Source organism: Suricata suricatta, chromosome 8 (genome assembly GCF_006229205.1).
Source record: "Suricata suricatta isolate VVHF042 chromosome 8, meerkat_22Aug2017_6uvM2_HiC, whole genome shotgun sequence".
In the NCBI taxonomy this organism is placed as follows: domain Eukaryota; kingdom Metazoa; phylum Chordata; class Mammalia; order Carnivora; family Herpestidae; genus Suricata; species Suricata suricatta.
This window is the reverse complement of record NC_043707.1, coordinates 940,338-953,796: the sequence shown is the minus strand read 5'-3', so window position 1 is coordinate 953,796 and position 13,459 is coordinate 940,338. Positions and strand designations below refer to the sequence as shown.

General features: G+C 66.9%; 1 protein-coding gene across 1 annotated transcript in view; it reads right to left on the bottom strand.

Moving 5' to 3' along the window:
* Nucleotides 1-1,176: 1,176 nt before the first annotated feature.
* The window catches only part of CACNA1H (calcium voltage-gated channel subunit alpha1 H), a gene marked incomplete at its 5' end in the record, with an annotated part of 56,470 nt that continues 44,187 nt past the window's right edge, over nt 1,177-13,459 (bottom strand). The window contains 19 exons of the mRNA XM_029949257.1: nt 1,177-2,850; nt 3,391-3,551; nt 3,645-4,047; nt 4,165-4,286; nt 5,253-5,331; nt 6,299-6,369; nt 6,550-6,683; nt 6,856-6,965; nt 7,707-7,858; nt 9,144-9,161; nt 9,654-9,846; nt 10,314-10,403; nt 10,636-10,761; nt 10,995-11,121; nt 11,350-11,534; nt 11,632-11,700; nt 11,786-11,909; nt 12,095-12,195; nt 12,727-13,137. Of these exons, the coding sequence (XP_029805117.1) occupies nt 1,846-2,850; nt 3,391-3,551; nt 3,645-4,047; nt 4,165-4,286; nt 5,253-5,331; nt 6,299-6,369; nt 6,550-6,683; nt 6,856-6,965; nt 7,707-7,858; nt 9,144-9,161; nt 9,654-9,846; nt 10,314-10,403; nt 10,636-10,761; nt 10,995-11,121; nt 11,350-11,534; nt 11,632-11,700; nt 11,786-11,909; nt 12,095-12,195; nt 12,727-13,137 (3,681 nt within the window). The remainder of the gene's footprint in view (nt 2,851-3,390; nt 3,552-3,644; nt 4,048-4,164; nt 4,287-5,252; nt 5,332-6,298; nt 6,370-6,549; nt 6,684-6,855; nt 6,966-7,706; nt 7,859-9,143; nt 9,162-9,653; nt 9,847-10,313; nt 10,404-10,635; nt 10,762-10,994; nt 11,122-11,349; nt 11,535-11,631; nt 11,701-11,785; nt 11,910-12,094; nt 12,196-12,726; nt 13,138-13,459) is intronic.

The window sequence follows — 13,459 nt, the reverse complement described above, 5'->3', positions numbered from 1 at the left end:
ATCTCCACCCCTGTCCAGGTGAGGAGAAAAAGAAACCGTGGGTTTACAGCCAGGTCACCTTGGGTGTGACCTGGTCCTGCTGTGGTCTGCACGGCCCAGAGCCGGCCACTTGGCGCCAGGTGACAGCATCCACGGGGGACAAATGGTGGGGAGAGCCGTGGCTCCAGGCACACAGAGGGAACAGGAGGGCCTGCCCCTGAGCTCCTCCCTCCCTCCCTCCTGCCGGCACAGCAGGGGAACGGGCCCTCCCTGCCCCGCCCCACCCCAGGCCCAGCACAAGCGAGGCTCACCGCACCCCACAACTATGCAGTGCACAGACACCATGGCCCTGGCCCCAGGGGGGCAGAACCTCTGAGAGATTGGGGTGAAGCAAAGAGTGGCTGAGCTAAAAGGGAGACCCTGAGGCTCTCACTGTGGGCCCCCATGTGTCCTCTGCCCATCCTTCACCTGGCCCCAGAGGTCAGGGTCACAGAGCTGAGGTCTGACTGGGGCCCCAGACGCAGTGCTGTCCACCTGGGTCGCAGCAAACAGGCTCTGGCCTTGGCCAGGTGGAGCCTCCCATCACCCGACCACCCGGAGGTGGCCGTGGTGGGTGGGCCACGGAGGGTCCCCCTCTGCCATGTGGAAGGAGAGGCGTGGACCTCACCCCGGTGCTGCTCTGCACCGGGCTCAGCCACCAGTGTGGTCACAGCTGTCCCGCACAAGACTCTCCAGGGACCCAATGCCCATCCTGTCCTGGTCCGTCTGTGCGCTCTCACACTGCAGACCAGCCCTCAGCCCGGAGAGGCTGGCAGGGCCCTGGGCAGGTCAAAGGTCAGGGCTAGAGTCCTCAGGGCAGGGAGAGGACTGGGTGGGCCCCTTTTCTGGCCCCCAGCACCCAGCCCTGCCCGGAGCCCTGGCAAAAACTTGGCTCAGTTTCCCCAGAGTGTGACTGCCCACATGTGGACTTGGTTCCTACCGTGAGCCTGACTCTTCCCGAAACAGAGGGGATGGGCAGAGCCTCTGAGGAGACCCCGAGGCCGTCCCTTGACCATCACCCAGCTCTGCTCTAGGTGAGACGGGGTGGGGGTGTGGGTTCTGATGGAATTCAACACTTTTCTTAAATAAGTTAATATTTATTCCCCTTGGCCTTGCCCCCCACCCCTCCCCCTTCCCTAAGAAGCCAAATTTCCTGTATCGGATTATTGCAACATTTAACCTGAATTTATAAAAGAAATGTCCGCAAACTGCAGGGGCTTTGTCGCAACCTCCCAGCCCGGGCGGGGCCGCCAGCAGAGGCGCCCGCTTATTGCGTGGACCCCACTCCCTAGGGACGCCGGCATTTCTGGAACCCCCCAATACAGAATGGTGGGCAGCGGGCCTGGGAGCAGAGGGGAATGAGGAGGGGGACAAACAGGTGAGGACTCAGACTGAGCAACAGTGACGCATGGCCGTGGCGGCCTCGGGGACCTCGCTGCCACCCACCGGGGCACAGCTGGCCCCAAGCATGTGTTCCCTAGAAAAGTAAGTGGGCGTAAAGCCGGCGCTCTGCTGGGCAGCCTCTGACTTTCTCTTTTTGGTCGTTTTCTGGTCTCTGTCCCCAGGACGCGGCGGCCACGAGGGGACTGCTGACCAGGCCTCGGACCGCCTCGCGCAGCTGGGAAAACCCGAACCTGAGTGCGCGGGCCGGGGGCTCCCAGGCTGACGGCTTCCCGTTCTGCCCCTCTCCCTGGGCAGACGGCCTCTCGGGCTCCGCTGCCTCGGCGGGGCCCAACCGGGGTCCACGCACAGCCCTGTCTGGGGCCACCACCCTGCTGGGGGCATCCTGACCCCAGTGCTAAAACCTGTGTGGCACCGTGACCTCAGCTACACGGGCTTGTCGACACGGTCACCTGGGCTGGGAGTGGCTGCGGGGGACCCCTCTTTCTGTGGGGGGCTCTGGAGGACTTTGAGGTGCAGCCCCCGCCCCTTCTCTGGAGGGTCGCTGGAGAGCGTGGGAGGCTCTGTTTTGTGGGGTTCAAGAGGCACCGTGGCCCCCAAAAAGGAAGCTCTGGGTTCAGGGGCCACACTGTGGCCACCATCCAAAAACACGTCTCCGCCAGGGCCCCCCACGTCCAGCGGCTCAAAGGCGAAGCTGGGGACGGTCAGATGCTCCGCACGGCAGGAGGCCTGCGCGCGCCACTCCCCCTTGGTGGCAGGGTCCACCCCCGCCCCCTCCGCTGGCTCCAGGGCGTCCCTGTGAGGCGGGGCCTCACAGGAAGGCGTCCTCCGTCTCAGGGTGCCGCTACTCTCCGCCGCCGGGGGCCGCGCTGTGCCCTCCTCCTCGGCGGGGGGGTCTACGGAGATGCAGGGGGGGCTCATCTTCTTCTTCCTGCGGGCCCCGGAGGCGGGCTCTGCCTCCGGGGCCCGAGCCTTCACCTCCCTGGCCTCCGGGCGGCCGTCCCCTCCTCCCTGCTCCACCGACGGCCGCCTCTGCTCATCCGCCTGGCCCCGCTGCTCCAGGAAGCCCTGGGCATCGACACCGTAGAGCCCATGCGGGTCCGGGTCCCCGCCTGCCACTCCATGCACATCAGGGGACGCTGAGGGGCTGCGCGCCGCACTGGTGATGTGGCTGACCTCCTCGTCGGCGGGGTCTGGGGCCTCGGCCTCCTCCCCTCCCGAGGCCGGCGGCCGGCTGGAGACGCACCGCGGCCCACAAGTGTGCTTGCGGGTGCGGATGCTGGCGGGCCGCGGGGACCGGGGTGGGGACCGTATGGAGGCCCCCAGGGACGTCTGCCTCACGGGGGTCTTCCCGCCAGGCTCCCCCCAGCCTGGGCTACCATCCCTGGGGCCGTCAGTCTGCCCTTCCAGGGAGCTGGTGCGCACAGCCTCCTGCAAGGATACGGGGTCAGGTCAGGAAGGAGGCCAGGCAGGCCCTAACGAGCAGCCAAGGACGCAGGAGCCCCTTGCCCCAGGTCAGAACGGGGCCAAGACTCCCCAGGGCTAGCAGACACACTGCACCCCAGCCCCGCCCACGCCAGACACAGGACAGGTGCTCACCACCGGCACCGCTCACGCTGGGACTATGGTGAGGACAGAGCTCTAGGGACCTGAACTCCTGTGGCCCCAGATGCCCCGCAGAGCGCAGAGCCCCCCGCTTCACAGCACCAGCTGGGCCTGAAAGCCCAAGCAGAGTAGTGGCAGGGAGAGGGTCTGGGGCCACAGTGGGTGCAGAGTGGCCTGAGGGTACGGATGAGGCTGGGGGTGCTGCACTGGACTGGACGAGGAGACGCGGTTCCTGGGCCCTGTGCGTTCACAGGCTGCAGGGACACGCCCCCACCCCTCTGCGGTCCCTGACGCTCATCTTTCACATGGGAGGGGACCACGGTGGAGCCCTCGGCCTTGGTGACAGGACTCAGGATTTTCTCCTACCTGTCTGCACAGCAGTCGGCTGAGGCTGGGGGAGCGGGCTGCGCCCCGAGGGGACAGGGCACAGAGGGCATCGCTGTCTCTGGCCGCGGACAGTGTGGCCGAGGGAACCCGGAGGGAGGTGCAGGGCTCCACGGGCAGGGAGTGCGAAGAGGCGGCCGGGGCTAGGGCACGAGAGCAGAACCCTGCAGGCTCCGCCACCTGGCCCGAGGCCTGGCCGCCCTGTCCCGCCCACTCGCCGCCGCCAGGGGCCTTACCCGAGCAGGTTTCCACATCAGCTTCTTGCAACGGGTGGGCGTGCGGGGCCGAGGCGGGCGCCACAGGCCGGAACATGTAGCTGTCGTTGGGCAGAGACAGCATCCGGGACACAGACACCTTGCGCACGACCAGGAGCCCGGGGGCGTCCGCGCTCGGAGGGGCCGCAGGACTGGGGCTGGCGGGGGGCCCCTGCGCCACCTCCAGCTCCAGCTCCGCGTCCAGCTCGGCGTCCTCGCGGGCCTCCTTGTTGCTCTCCTCCAAGTGCTTCATGAGCACAGCCACGACCACGTTAACCAGCACGAACTGCGCCACCAGCACGAAGGTGACGAAATAGATGGGGGAGATGGCTGGCAGGTAGGTGAGGCAGTGCTTGTCCTCGCGAGAACACTCCCGAAGCGTGTCCTGCGCGGCAGAGCACGTGACTGCAGGGCGGCCCCGCCCCGCGGCGCCCCGCCCCGCCCCCCGCCCTTGCCCCGGGAGCTCCCCACCCCCACTCCACAGCGTGGCTCTAGCCGGTACCTTCATGATCCCGTTCCAGTTGTCGCCCGTGGACACGCGGAACAGCGTGAGGAAAGCCATGCCAAAGTTGGAGAAGGTGGCATGCCGGCTCAGGCCCTCGCAGGGGTTGTCTTCACTGCACTCTGCGGGGGAAGACCCTCGCCAGATCAGCCCGCGTACTAAGCAGGGCGGCACACACACACACCCTGGGGCCCCCGAGGCCACAAAGAGCCACACTGGACCCACCGAGAGCCCTGCCCTCCCCCAGAGAGAAAGTCGTGTTCTCTTGGGGAAAAAGATGCAGGCGCAGCTTGAGGGCCCTGGCAGGTGGGTGCTAGCCTCGGGGGGGGGGGGGGGGGGGGGGGGGGGGGGGGGGGGGGGGGGGGGGGGGGGGGGGGGGGGGGCGGTCTGGGCTGCCTGGAGCCCCGCCCTCACATGTGGTCTCCACAGGCCACGCCCCCGTGGCAGCCGGTTCTGGCAGAGCCCCAACAGAGGGTGCCCGTGCTCCCCATGTCTCTCAGGTCGGCACCCCTCAATGCTGGGCTGGGGTCTGGGGCCCCATTTGCTGAGTCCCAGGATGCCTTCTGGGCAGACCCTGAGCTGTGACAGCCACGTTGGCCACCTTATAGACAAGTCTACACAGGTGCCTCCTGGAAGCCACTAAGCATTCAGTGACAGCAGGCACTCCTGAGGAGGTCCCACAGGCACTGGGCTGTCCTGAAAGTCTGCACTCTCCCTGCCCAGACTGGCCAAGGCATCAGGCCTGGGGGTGGAAAGAAACCCCTGGTGACCGCTAAAAAGGACACGTGGCAGTGTTTGTATCCTGGGAACTACAAGAAGCCCAGGGACACAGGTGTAGGTGTCTGCAGGTGCATGTTTGCATGTGCACACTTCCTCACGCTCATGGGTGGCCCTGTCCTCCTGACTGGGCGTGAACACGTGTGTGAGTGTGCCCGCTGCACGGGCCGGTCTTGGGTGGTGAAGGGCTGACGGGGGCGGCCACAGGCCGAGGACACAGATGTGGCAAGAGGTGTGTGGCTGGCATCTACCGGGCGGGCACCCCACTGCCCGTGGGCCGCATGTGCGTGGGCAAGGCTGCGCACACTCACCGAGCCTCCCAAACAGCTCCACCCCCAGGGCAGCATAGATAAAAAACAGGAGCATGAAAAGTAGGCCGAGGTTCCCTACCTACACGAAGAAAGAAGCAGAATGAGGTCAGGGGCAGCCTCAGCCCCCACCCACTGGGCACTGGGCGCCCCACCTCGCCACCGTCACCCATACCTCACCCTCGCCTTGGAGCCCTGTTGTCGACCCGTCCCTCCCGGCCCCGGAGCTCTGTGGCCCCCAGGGGCTCCTGTCCTGACACCCACGGTCCTGCCGGCACCCCCAGCTCAGTCCCTCCGCAGTTCAGTTCCTCACATACCCCTTCACCCCAGCACCCCCCCAGCTCCTTGCTCCTCCTGGTCCTCAGAGCCCCAGCCCACTTCCAGCCTCAGGGACCCCATCGGGGGCTGGCTGTGGAGTCCAAGGAGCCCTTGCACACGCTCCGTTCAGTGGGGCGCCCGGTCTTCATGTGCCACCAGGGTCCCTCCTCTCTCACACCTGTCCCCAACCGACCCACCGCCTCCCCCCACATCATTCTGACAGGCACGGGCCTCGGGCTGCAGAGGGGATGGGAGGGGGCTGGCTGAAGGTGGGAGGGTGTGTGTGGGGTGCAGATGGGTGGAGAGGGGGTCTGTGGGGGTGAGCGAGCGGCTGGACAGGAGCATGCTGGGCTGGCGGAGCTGGAGGTGGACGGGGACACGGGGGGACAGACGGATAGATGGCTGGTGGGAGAGGTGGATGCATGGACAGAAGGACACGGGTGGACGGACGCCCTGGGTGTGGTCCTCTGAACTCAGACAAGCCCTTCCGGGCCACATCCTCTGCCCGCTGCGAAGGGGGCCGTGGCCTCCAGTCATGCCCAGAGAACACACAGCCCCCCTCTGCCAGCACACCGGGGGTATTCCCCGCAAGGCGGGGCAGTTACTTCAGCTTCTGCAGGACAATGACCGCGTTAGTGAGCGAGTCGCACCAAGTGAGGCCCTCCCCTCGTCTTGTGCTTTCAGGGGCGGCGAGGCGGACCTGGACCCGGGCCAAGGAGCTGCCGACCTACCTGGGGCAGGGCTTGAACCACCGTGTCCAGCAGGGCCCGCATGCCTGTGGCCATCTTGAGCAGCTTCAGCACTAGGGCCGGGAGCCGAGCATCAGTCGGGGCTGGGGCGGGGCCCGGGCCGGTCTGACCCTCCCTTGCTGCTGGAGACCCCGGGCCCACCCCCATCCCTTACGCTCCCTGGCTCCTGCACCGAGCCCGGGCCGCGGAGGCCCCGAGCAGGGGTCCCCGGGCAGGACAGGCGGGCGGCCTACCGCGGGCGATGCGGAGCACGCGCATGATGCGGATGATGGTGGGGTTGATGGGCAGGGCCGCGTTCGTCTCGATCTCCTCCAGCGTGATGCCCATGACGGACAGCAGCACGATGGCCAGGTCCAGCTGGTTCCACCTGCAGCGGGGGCGGGGGGCGGGCTCAGGGCCACCTTCCTGCGGCCCGGGCGCGGCCCGCACTGCTACCCAGCAGGGCCACCTCTGTGGGCCCCAGGCTGGGACCATGGGGCAGAGGACTTGCCTGCCCGTGCCCCAAGGGTCCTCCAGGCCCCGGGGCCTGCCCCACACACCTGTCCTTGAAGAACCTCCGGAATCCAAAGGCCACCAGCTTCAGCACGGCCTCCAAGACGAAGACGACCGTGAACACGTAGTTGCAGTACTTAAGGGCCTCGTCCAGCGACTGGGAACAGAGTGCCAGGCTGCGGGGCCAGCACGTGGGGCCTGCGTGCCCGTTCCCCGCCCCCGCCGTGCCCCGCAGACCTGCGTCTCTCGGGCCCAGCCACCCAGCCTCGTACGCAGGGCAGTGCCAGGTCTGGGCGGTGAGGACAGCCTCCGGGCAGAGGGCACTGGCCCCTCCCGAGCCCGTCCTCTCTGCCGGGCCTCAACTGGACCCCTACCCACGGCCCTGGGCGCGGCCTTGCCAGGCCCAGTGTGGCTTTGAGAAAAGCCACGTAGGCACAGGGTAGAAGGCTCTCTTATTCTAATCCCTTCTTCTGAGGAAGACGGATGTCTTTTCTTTAATGAAATGATGGGGACATAGACCTGATCAGAGCAAAGAAGCCGACCACCTCCCCCCACCACCCGTCTCCTGCCCAGCTGGACGTTCCCACAATGTTTGCAGACAGCACCACTGGGGGAGGGCCTACCACATTTGCAGATGACACCATGGAGGTCAGGGGGAGGGCCCTCAAGGCCACATGGCCTTGGGAGTTTCAACCAGTTTTTAAAAAAAGGAAATAAAGGACGCTTTGCTCAAACTGCAGCTCCATGCACCCCAGCAGCCCCAGCGAGGGCTCAGAAAAGGCCAGGTCCACCCCGCTGAGGGTCAGACCCCACCAATGGCCCTCCCGGGCTTGTGTCCCGGCCGCGGGTCCTGGAGCCGGGGGTGGGGAAGCAGGGGTCTCCGGGCATGGAGCCCCACCTTGGGCTGGTTGTAGTGTTCCATGGACATGGTGATGACATTGACCCCGATGATGAAGGTGATGAAGAGGTCCAGGTAGTGGCTGGTGCACAGTGAGTGGATGGAGCGGCGGGTGGGCGAGTAGTCCACGTAGTAGGGCCGGCGCTGGGCCTCTGCAGGGAGAGAGCGGCTGTGAGCTGGGGCGGGGGCCGCCCGGGCCCTGGTGGCACCGAGGTGGCCCCATTCATCCGCCGGGAGGCTACGGTGTGCGGGCTGCAGGGGGAGGGCCCTCGGCTCAGACACGGGGGTTTGCACCAGCCTGGTGGGGAGTTTCTCCCCAGAAAGGGGGGCCCGTTTTAGGTAAGAAGTGGTTCCCTGTGGGTCCAGCTCCTGCTGCCGGAGGCCCGGGCGGGACTGGATCTCAGGAGCTGGTGGCCCTTCTGATCAGGGGGCCCCGACCCCAGGGCAGGGCCTAGGGATGGGCCCGGCAGTGGAGACCGCACACCTGGGCCCTGCACTGGGGTCCTGCTTGGTCCCCACCCTGCCAGGGGCTCCCAAGCAAACGCCCTGATGAAGACTGAGCAGACAAAGGCCTTCCAGGTGGCAGAGCCAGTCCGTGCCCACCCCTTGCTCCGTCTCTCCTTCTGGGCATGTGCTGGCCCCGGTCACCAGGCCCAGAGTCCCTCCCCTCCTCGTCCTTCAAGGAGCCAGTGGCCACTGCCTGTTGTCTGGGCTCTGCCAGACCTCCGGTCCATCTGAGGTTGACGGCCATGACCTGGGGGGAGGCGGGTCCCCCAACAGTTCTGCCTGCACTAAAGGCTCTGTCTGCAGTAACCCTTCACAGCTGGTCAGCGTCGGCTGAGCACTAAGTGAGGACACAGTTGCCCCCCTGCTCACAGAAACACTCCTGGGCCACAGAACCTTGCAGAGGCCGTGACCGGGGTGGCAAGAGCTATGGCTGCCTGAGCCAGACGGCCCAGGACCTGGGAGAGCAGGGGCTGATGGGAGCCAAACCCTCCCTGGGACCCTCATGCTTCTTGGGTCAGCGTGCAGTCACTAGAGAGCCTGGCTCAGCTCACAGAGCCAAAGATGCAAACGGCCAGTCAGGTCAGGCCAGTGCCGGGGACGGGCAGCAGCCGCAGCCTGGCAGGTGCCCCAGAAGGCCACAGAGCTCCAGCCATGCACGCAGCCAGGGGGAGGGGCGTGCCCAAGCTTGGAGGCAACGACACGGACACCAGGCGCGTGAGCCAGCAAATCCTCCCTCCCACTGATGCCTGGCGCCCACCCCCAGCCATCCCGGACCCACCCTGCAACGGACCCCAGCAGGCCTGGCGCCAGCCTGCCACGTCCACGTGTCCCCACGGCAGCGACAGAGCAACGGAGGCCAGGCTAGCCCACAGCCCATGCAGCGGCTGGCCGAAGCGGGGGGCTAAGACGTGCAGGGCAGGGGACAGATACCTGGGCTGGGGAAGGTGCCTGGAAAGACAAGGAGATGGTCTGAGCTGGCCTGGGGGGGGCGGGGCGGGTGGGGACACTCAGCAGGTCCCCGCCTGCAAGAAGCCCTCCTTGCTCCCAAGCTGGCTGGGACTTCCCTAAGACCCTGTCTGACTGATGGCTTTGCGTGCTCTTCCCATGGGAGGCGGGCCTGTCCCTGTGGTGCTGGGCGCTGGACACTGGGGGTCTCGTTCACGTCCTGTGCCACTTGGGAAGAGACCCCCGCCTCCTGTGCCTGGGGCCCTCCCCTGTCCCGGCCCCTCCTCGGGAGGCCCGGGCCCCCACTACAGGCCTAGGCGAGACGGGGCACTCCGGTCCCACCACGGAGAAGCGGCTGCCAGGGCGCTTGCCACACCTGCGGGGGAGGGAGACCCTGCCGGAGCCGTCACCCAGCCCCACGGGCACGGGGCCCCCGCCGGTGGGAGGGGCGGGCCCACCGCGCGGCCACCCGGGGCACCACCCGGGGCGCCTTACTCCTGCGCTTCCTCTCCAGGCGCCGCTGCCGCTTCTCCTCGCGCCGGCGCGCCTCCTCGGCCTCCTGGTGCTGCCGGCACTTGTGGAAGTTCTCCACCACGACGCCCACGAACATGTTGAGCACAAAGAAGCTGACGATGAGCAGGAAGGAGATGAAGTAGAGCAGCATCCACGGGTTGTGGTTGGGCACCGGCTGCGGCACACAAGTGACTCGTGGGGCCCTGTCCTCCAGAGAATGGCCCACGAATGGCAGGATCCGAGAAGGGACAATCTGGGAAAGCTCCTGACCCAAAATGACTGCAAATTCTGAGGCCAAAGACAGCCTCTGGGGTCAGGCTCCCCGAGATGACCCAGAAGACACAGAGACGGGGGTCCCAGGAGGCCAGGGCTGCCCCCCCGCCCCGTACCCCGCACCTTTTGTTCTACGCCCAAGGCGACAAGCCCATCATACCCTGCACCCCGTGCCCCACACCTGCTGGTCTACGCCCACAGCATCCAGCCCGTCATACTCTGCGCCCCACACCCCGTGCCCCACACCTGCTGGTCTACGCCCACAGCATCCAGCCCGTCATACTCTGCACCCCACACCCTGTGCCCCACACCTGCTGGTCTACGCCCACAGCATCCAGCCCGTCATACTCTGCGCCCCACACCCCGCACCTGCTGGTCTATGCCCACGGCATCCAGCCCGTCATACATGATGTTCACCCAGCCGTCCTTGGATGACAGCACGAACAGCGACATCAGCGCCTGCGGGCAGGAGCAAGGGTGGTCACCACAGCCCCACCTTTGCCCGGAGACACCCGAGGGACCCCATGAGCCCTGCTGATGGTCTCCCACTCCCAGACTTGACCATGTGGTCGGCAAATTCCCATCGTGCAGAGAAGGAGGGTGCGGTTGGCCTGCCCCCTCCCCGCAGCCCCTCCCCGCAGCCCCCCCTGTGCAGCCCCCCCCCACGTGGTGCTACCCCCTGCCTGCCCACCTGGCCCAGGTTGTCAAAGTTGTACTTTCTCCGCACCCAGCGGTAGCGCGCAGCCCGGCACTCGGCCTTGGTGGAGATGTTCCTGGTATCGGCGCCTTCACAGTAATAAAACTTCCCCTTGAAGAGCTGACCAGGGCGTGGGGGGGTCACACGGAGGGTCCCGCCCTCCTTGCTCCCAAGCTGCCCGAGACTTCCCCAAGACCCTGGCTGACTCTGACTGGTTTGCGTGCTCTTCCCACGGGGGTGGACCCATGAGTGCGCCAGACTCGCCCCGCATGCCCTCCTAGGGCTGCCCGCGGCTGCTGACCACAGACCAGCGTTCCACGGCCAGGACACGCACGGGCAAGCAGGCTGCGCACCTGCACCCCCAGAATGCCGAAGATGATGAAGAAGGCGCAGCAGATGAGGACAATGTTCCCAATTGGCCTGAGTGAGGATATCAGAGTCTCCACTACCAGCTTGAGACCCGGAGCGCGGCTGATGACCCTGGATGTAGAGCAGAGGCCCGTTCCTGTTCCCAGCCCCCAACCCCCACTGCCTCTCCCTCCCCAGGCCTCCCCTTTCTCCCACTCTCCTCCCTGACACCAGGCCTCGCCCCTTCCCCATTCCTCCCCGCCCTCCTCCTGGACTCCAGCCACCGCCCCTCAAAGGCCTTTCCAGACCTGGCCTGGTCCCGCCCCCACCCTGGCTGGGCCTGGCCTCAGCCCCGCCCACCTCAGAGGCCGCAGGGTCCTCAGCAGGCGCAGCACACGCAGGATGCCCAGGATCTTGGCGCCACCGGCCGAAGCCATGGCTACCACGATGTCGACCAAGGACACCAGGACCAGCAGCCCGTCCAGCACGTTCCAGCTGCTCTGCAGGTAGGCGTGGTCGCCGGAGACCAGGCCCAAGGCCACCACCTGGCAGGTGCAGAGGAGAAGGAGCCCAGGTGGGGGGCACATTCGATTGGGAGGCTGGACAAGTACAGAACCTGGACGCTGCTGGGCCGGCTGGTACCTTCACCATCATTTCAGCCACAAAGATCGCCGTGAAGATGTAATTGGAGACGCTGAGGAAGACACGCTCCTGCAGGGACAGGGTGGTGAGAGAGGCCAGCCTCACCCCGCTCCCGCGCCCCCAGCCCCACCCCAGTGCCAGAAGGGCGCCTCACGGTGCTGCCGGGGTCGATGTCAGGCCTCTCCAGGGCGATGGTGATGCAGTTGAGGAAGATGAAGATGAGGACGACGTGATCGAACATCTTGTGAGCGATGACCTTCTGGCAGGAGACCCGGAACCTGGGCGGTTGGGCGAGTGAGGCGGCCTGACCTGCTCCAGGGACCACAGCCGGGCCTCTGCCGCCCCCGAGGGGGCAACTCCGGGGCGCGAGAGGCCCCCAGGCCCTCGGCGTGAGGCGGAGTGCAGGGACCCGGGGGGCGGAGTCAGCCCCAAGAAGGCCCGCCCCACCCGGTGCGCCCCTCACCTGTTCCGCGGGGAGAAGAGGTACAGCGCCCAGGACTCGCGGCTCCGACACCACGCCGGCTTGTAGGGCTCCAGCACCTTGCGCAGGCGCACACAGCAGCTCTGGGGACGGAGGACGCGGGCCCTCAGGGCCTCTCCCAGCCTGACCCCCCAGTGGGCTCTCTCACACCCACGGGCCTGGCTCGTCCTTAGGCCCGGCTGCATCCTCCAGCCTCATCCTCCCGACCCCAGACACCGAGAGAGACCCCCGCTGGGAGTCCATGGGGGCCCCTTCCCCAGCTGGCCCCAGCCTGCAGAACTGCCCTGAAAAAGGGAGTCACCTCACTGAAAAGGTGGCCCTGTGCTCTCCCGCTGAGGCACTCCCTGCCACTGGCTGACCTGCTCCGGGCTCAGAGCCACCCCTCAGCCAGACGCAGGGTCGACCCTGGGGCCAATCTGCTCCAGGGCTCGGGGTGGGTGAGCTGAGGCCAGGTCACCGGTATCAAGGGCTGTTCAGCCTGTCCTGCTCCCCCACCCACTTCTCTTGGGGCAGCAGGAGACCCCACAAATGATGTGTCCAGAGTCCCTGCCTGGGGCTTGGCTTTGGGGAACCAGCCCAGACAGGAGGGAGGTGTGGGGGCAGCCCCCACTCACATCCTCCATGTCATCGTCAAACTCAGCCGAGTCCTCCTTGTGGCTGTCGATGCGCAGGAAAAACTCCCTGGGCAGGGCCAGCACCTGCCCGTTGCAGTCAGGGAACTTGGCAGGCAGCAGCGCGGCGGGCCGCGGAGGCTGCAGGTCCAGCGCGCTGCGGTGGTCCAAGGACTCGGCGCGCCGCAGTGGGATGGCCTGCGTCCCTGGCGGGGCCCCCGCCCCCGGCCGGCCGTCCTCTGCCTCCTCGTCCGTGCTCCCCTTGCCCTCCCCGGACAGCAGCGACTCGCGCTCCCCGCTCTGGCTCCGGCGCTTGAGGCTGGGTGCGCGGCCCAGGCTGTTCCAGCTGGAGCGCCGGCTGCTCCAGGCGCTGTTGGGGCCCCAGTGGGCACAGGGCGAGCTTCGGAGGCTGGGCTGTGGGGCGGGGATGAGGAGTGAGCAAGGTCAGCCCCCTCCCCCCGCCCCCAGACAGCCTGGGCCCCGGCCACACGGCCACAGAGCCCTTCCCTGACCACTGTGTCCCTACTAACACTGCAGGTGGCATCTGCACGTGGATCTCCTCCTATGATGTGCAGACAATGCTACCAGGAAGCAGGCAGCAACGCGGCGTCTTTAGTGGTCTGCTTGTGACATAAAACCGGTCAACAAAGAGCCTGAGAGTGCCAGTGAGTGTTGGAGGGCTGAGGTGGGGCGGGGCTGGGGCTGGGGCTGAGGCTGGGGCTGAGCTGGGGCGGGG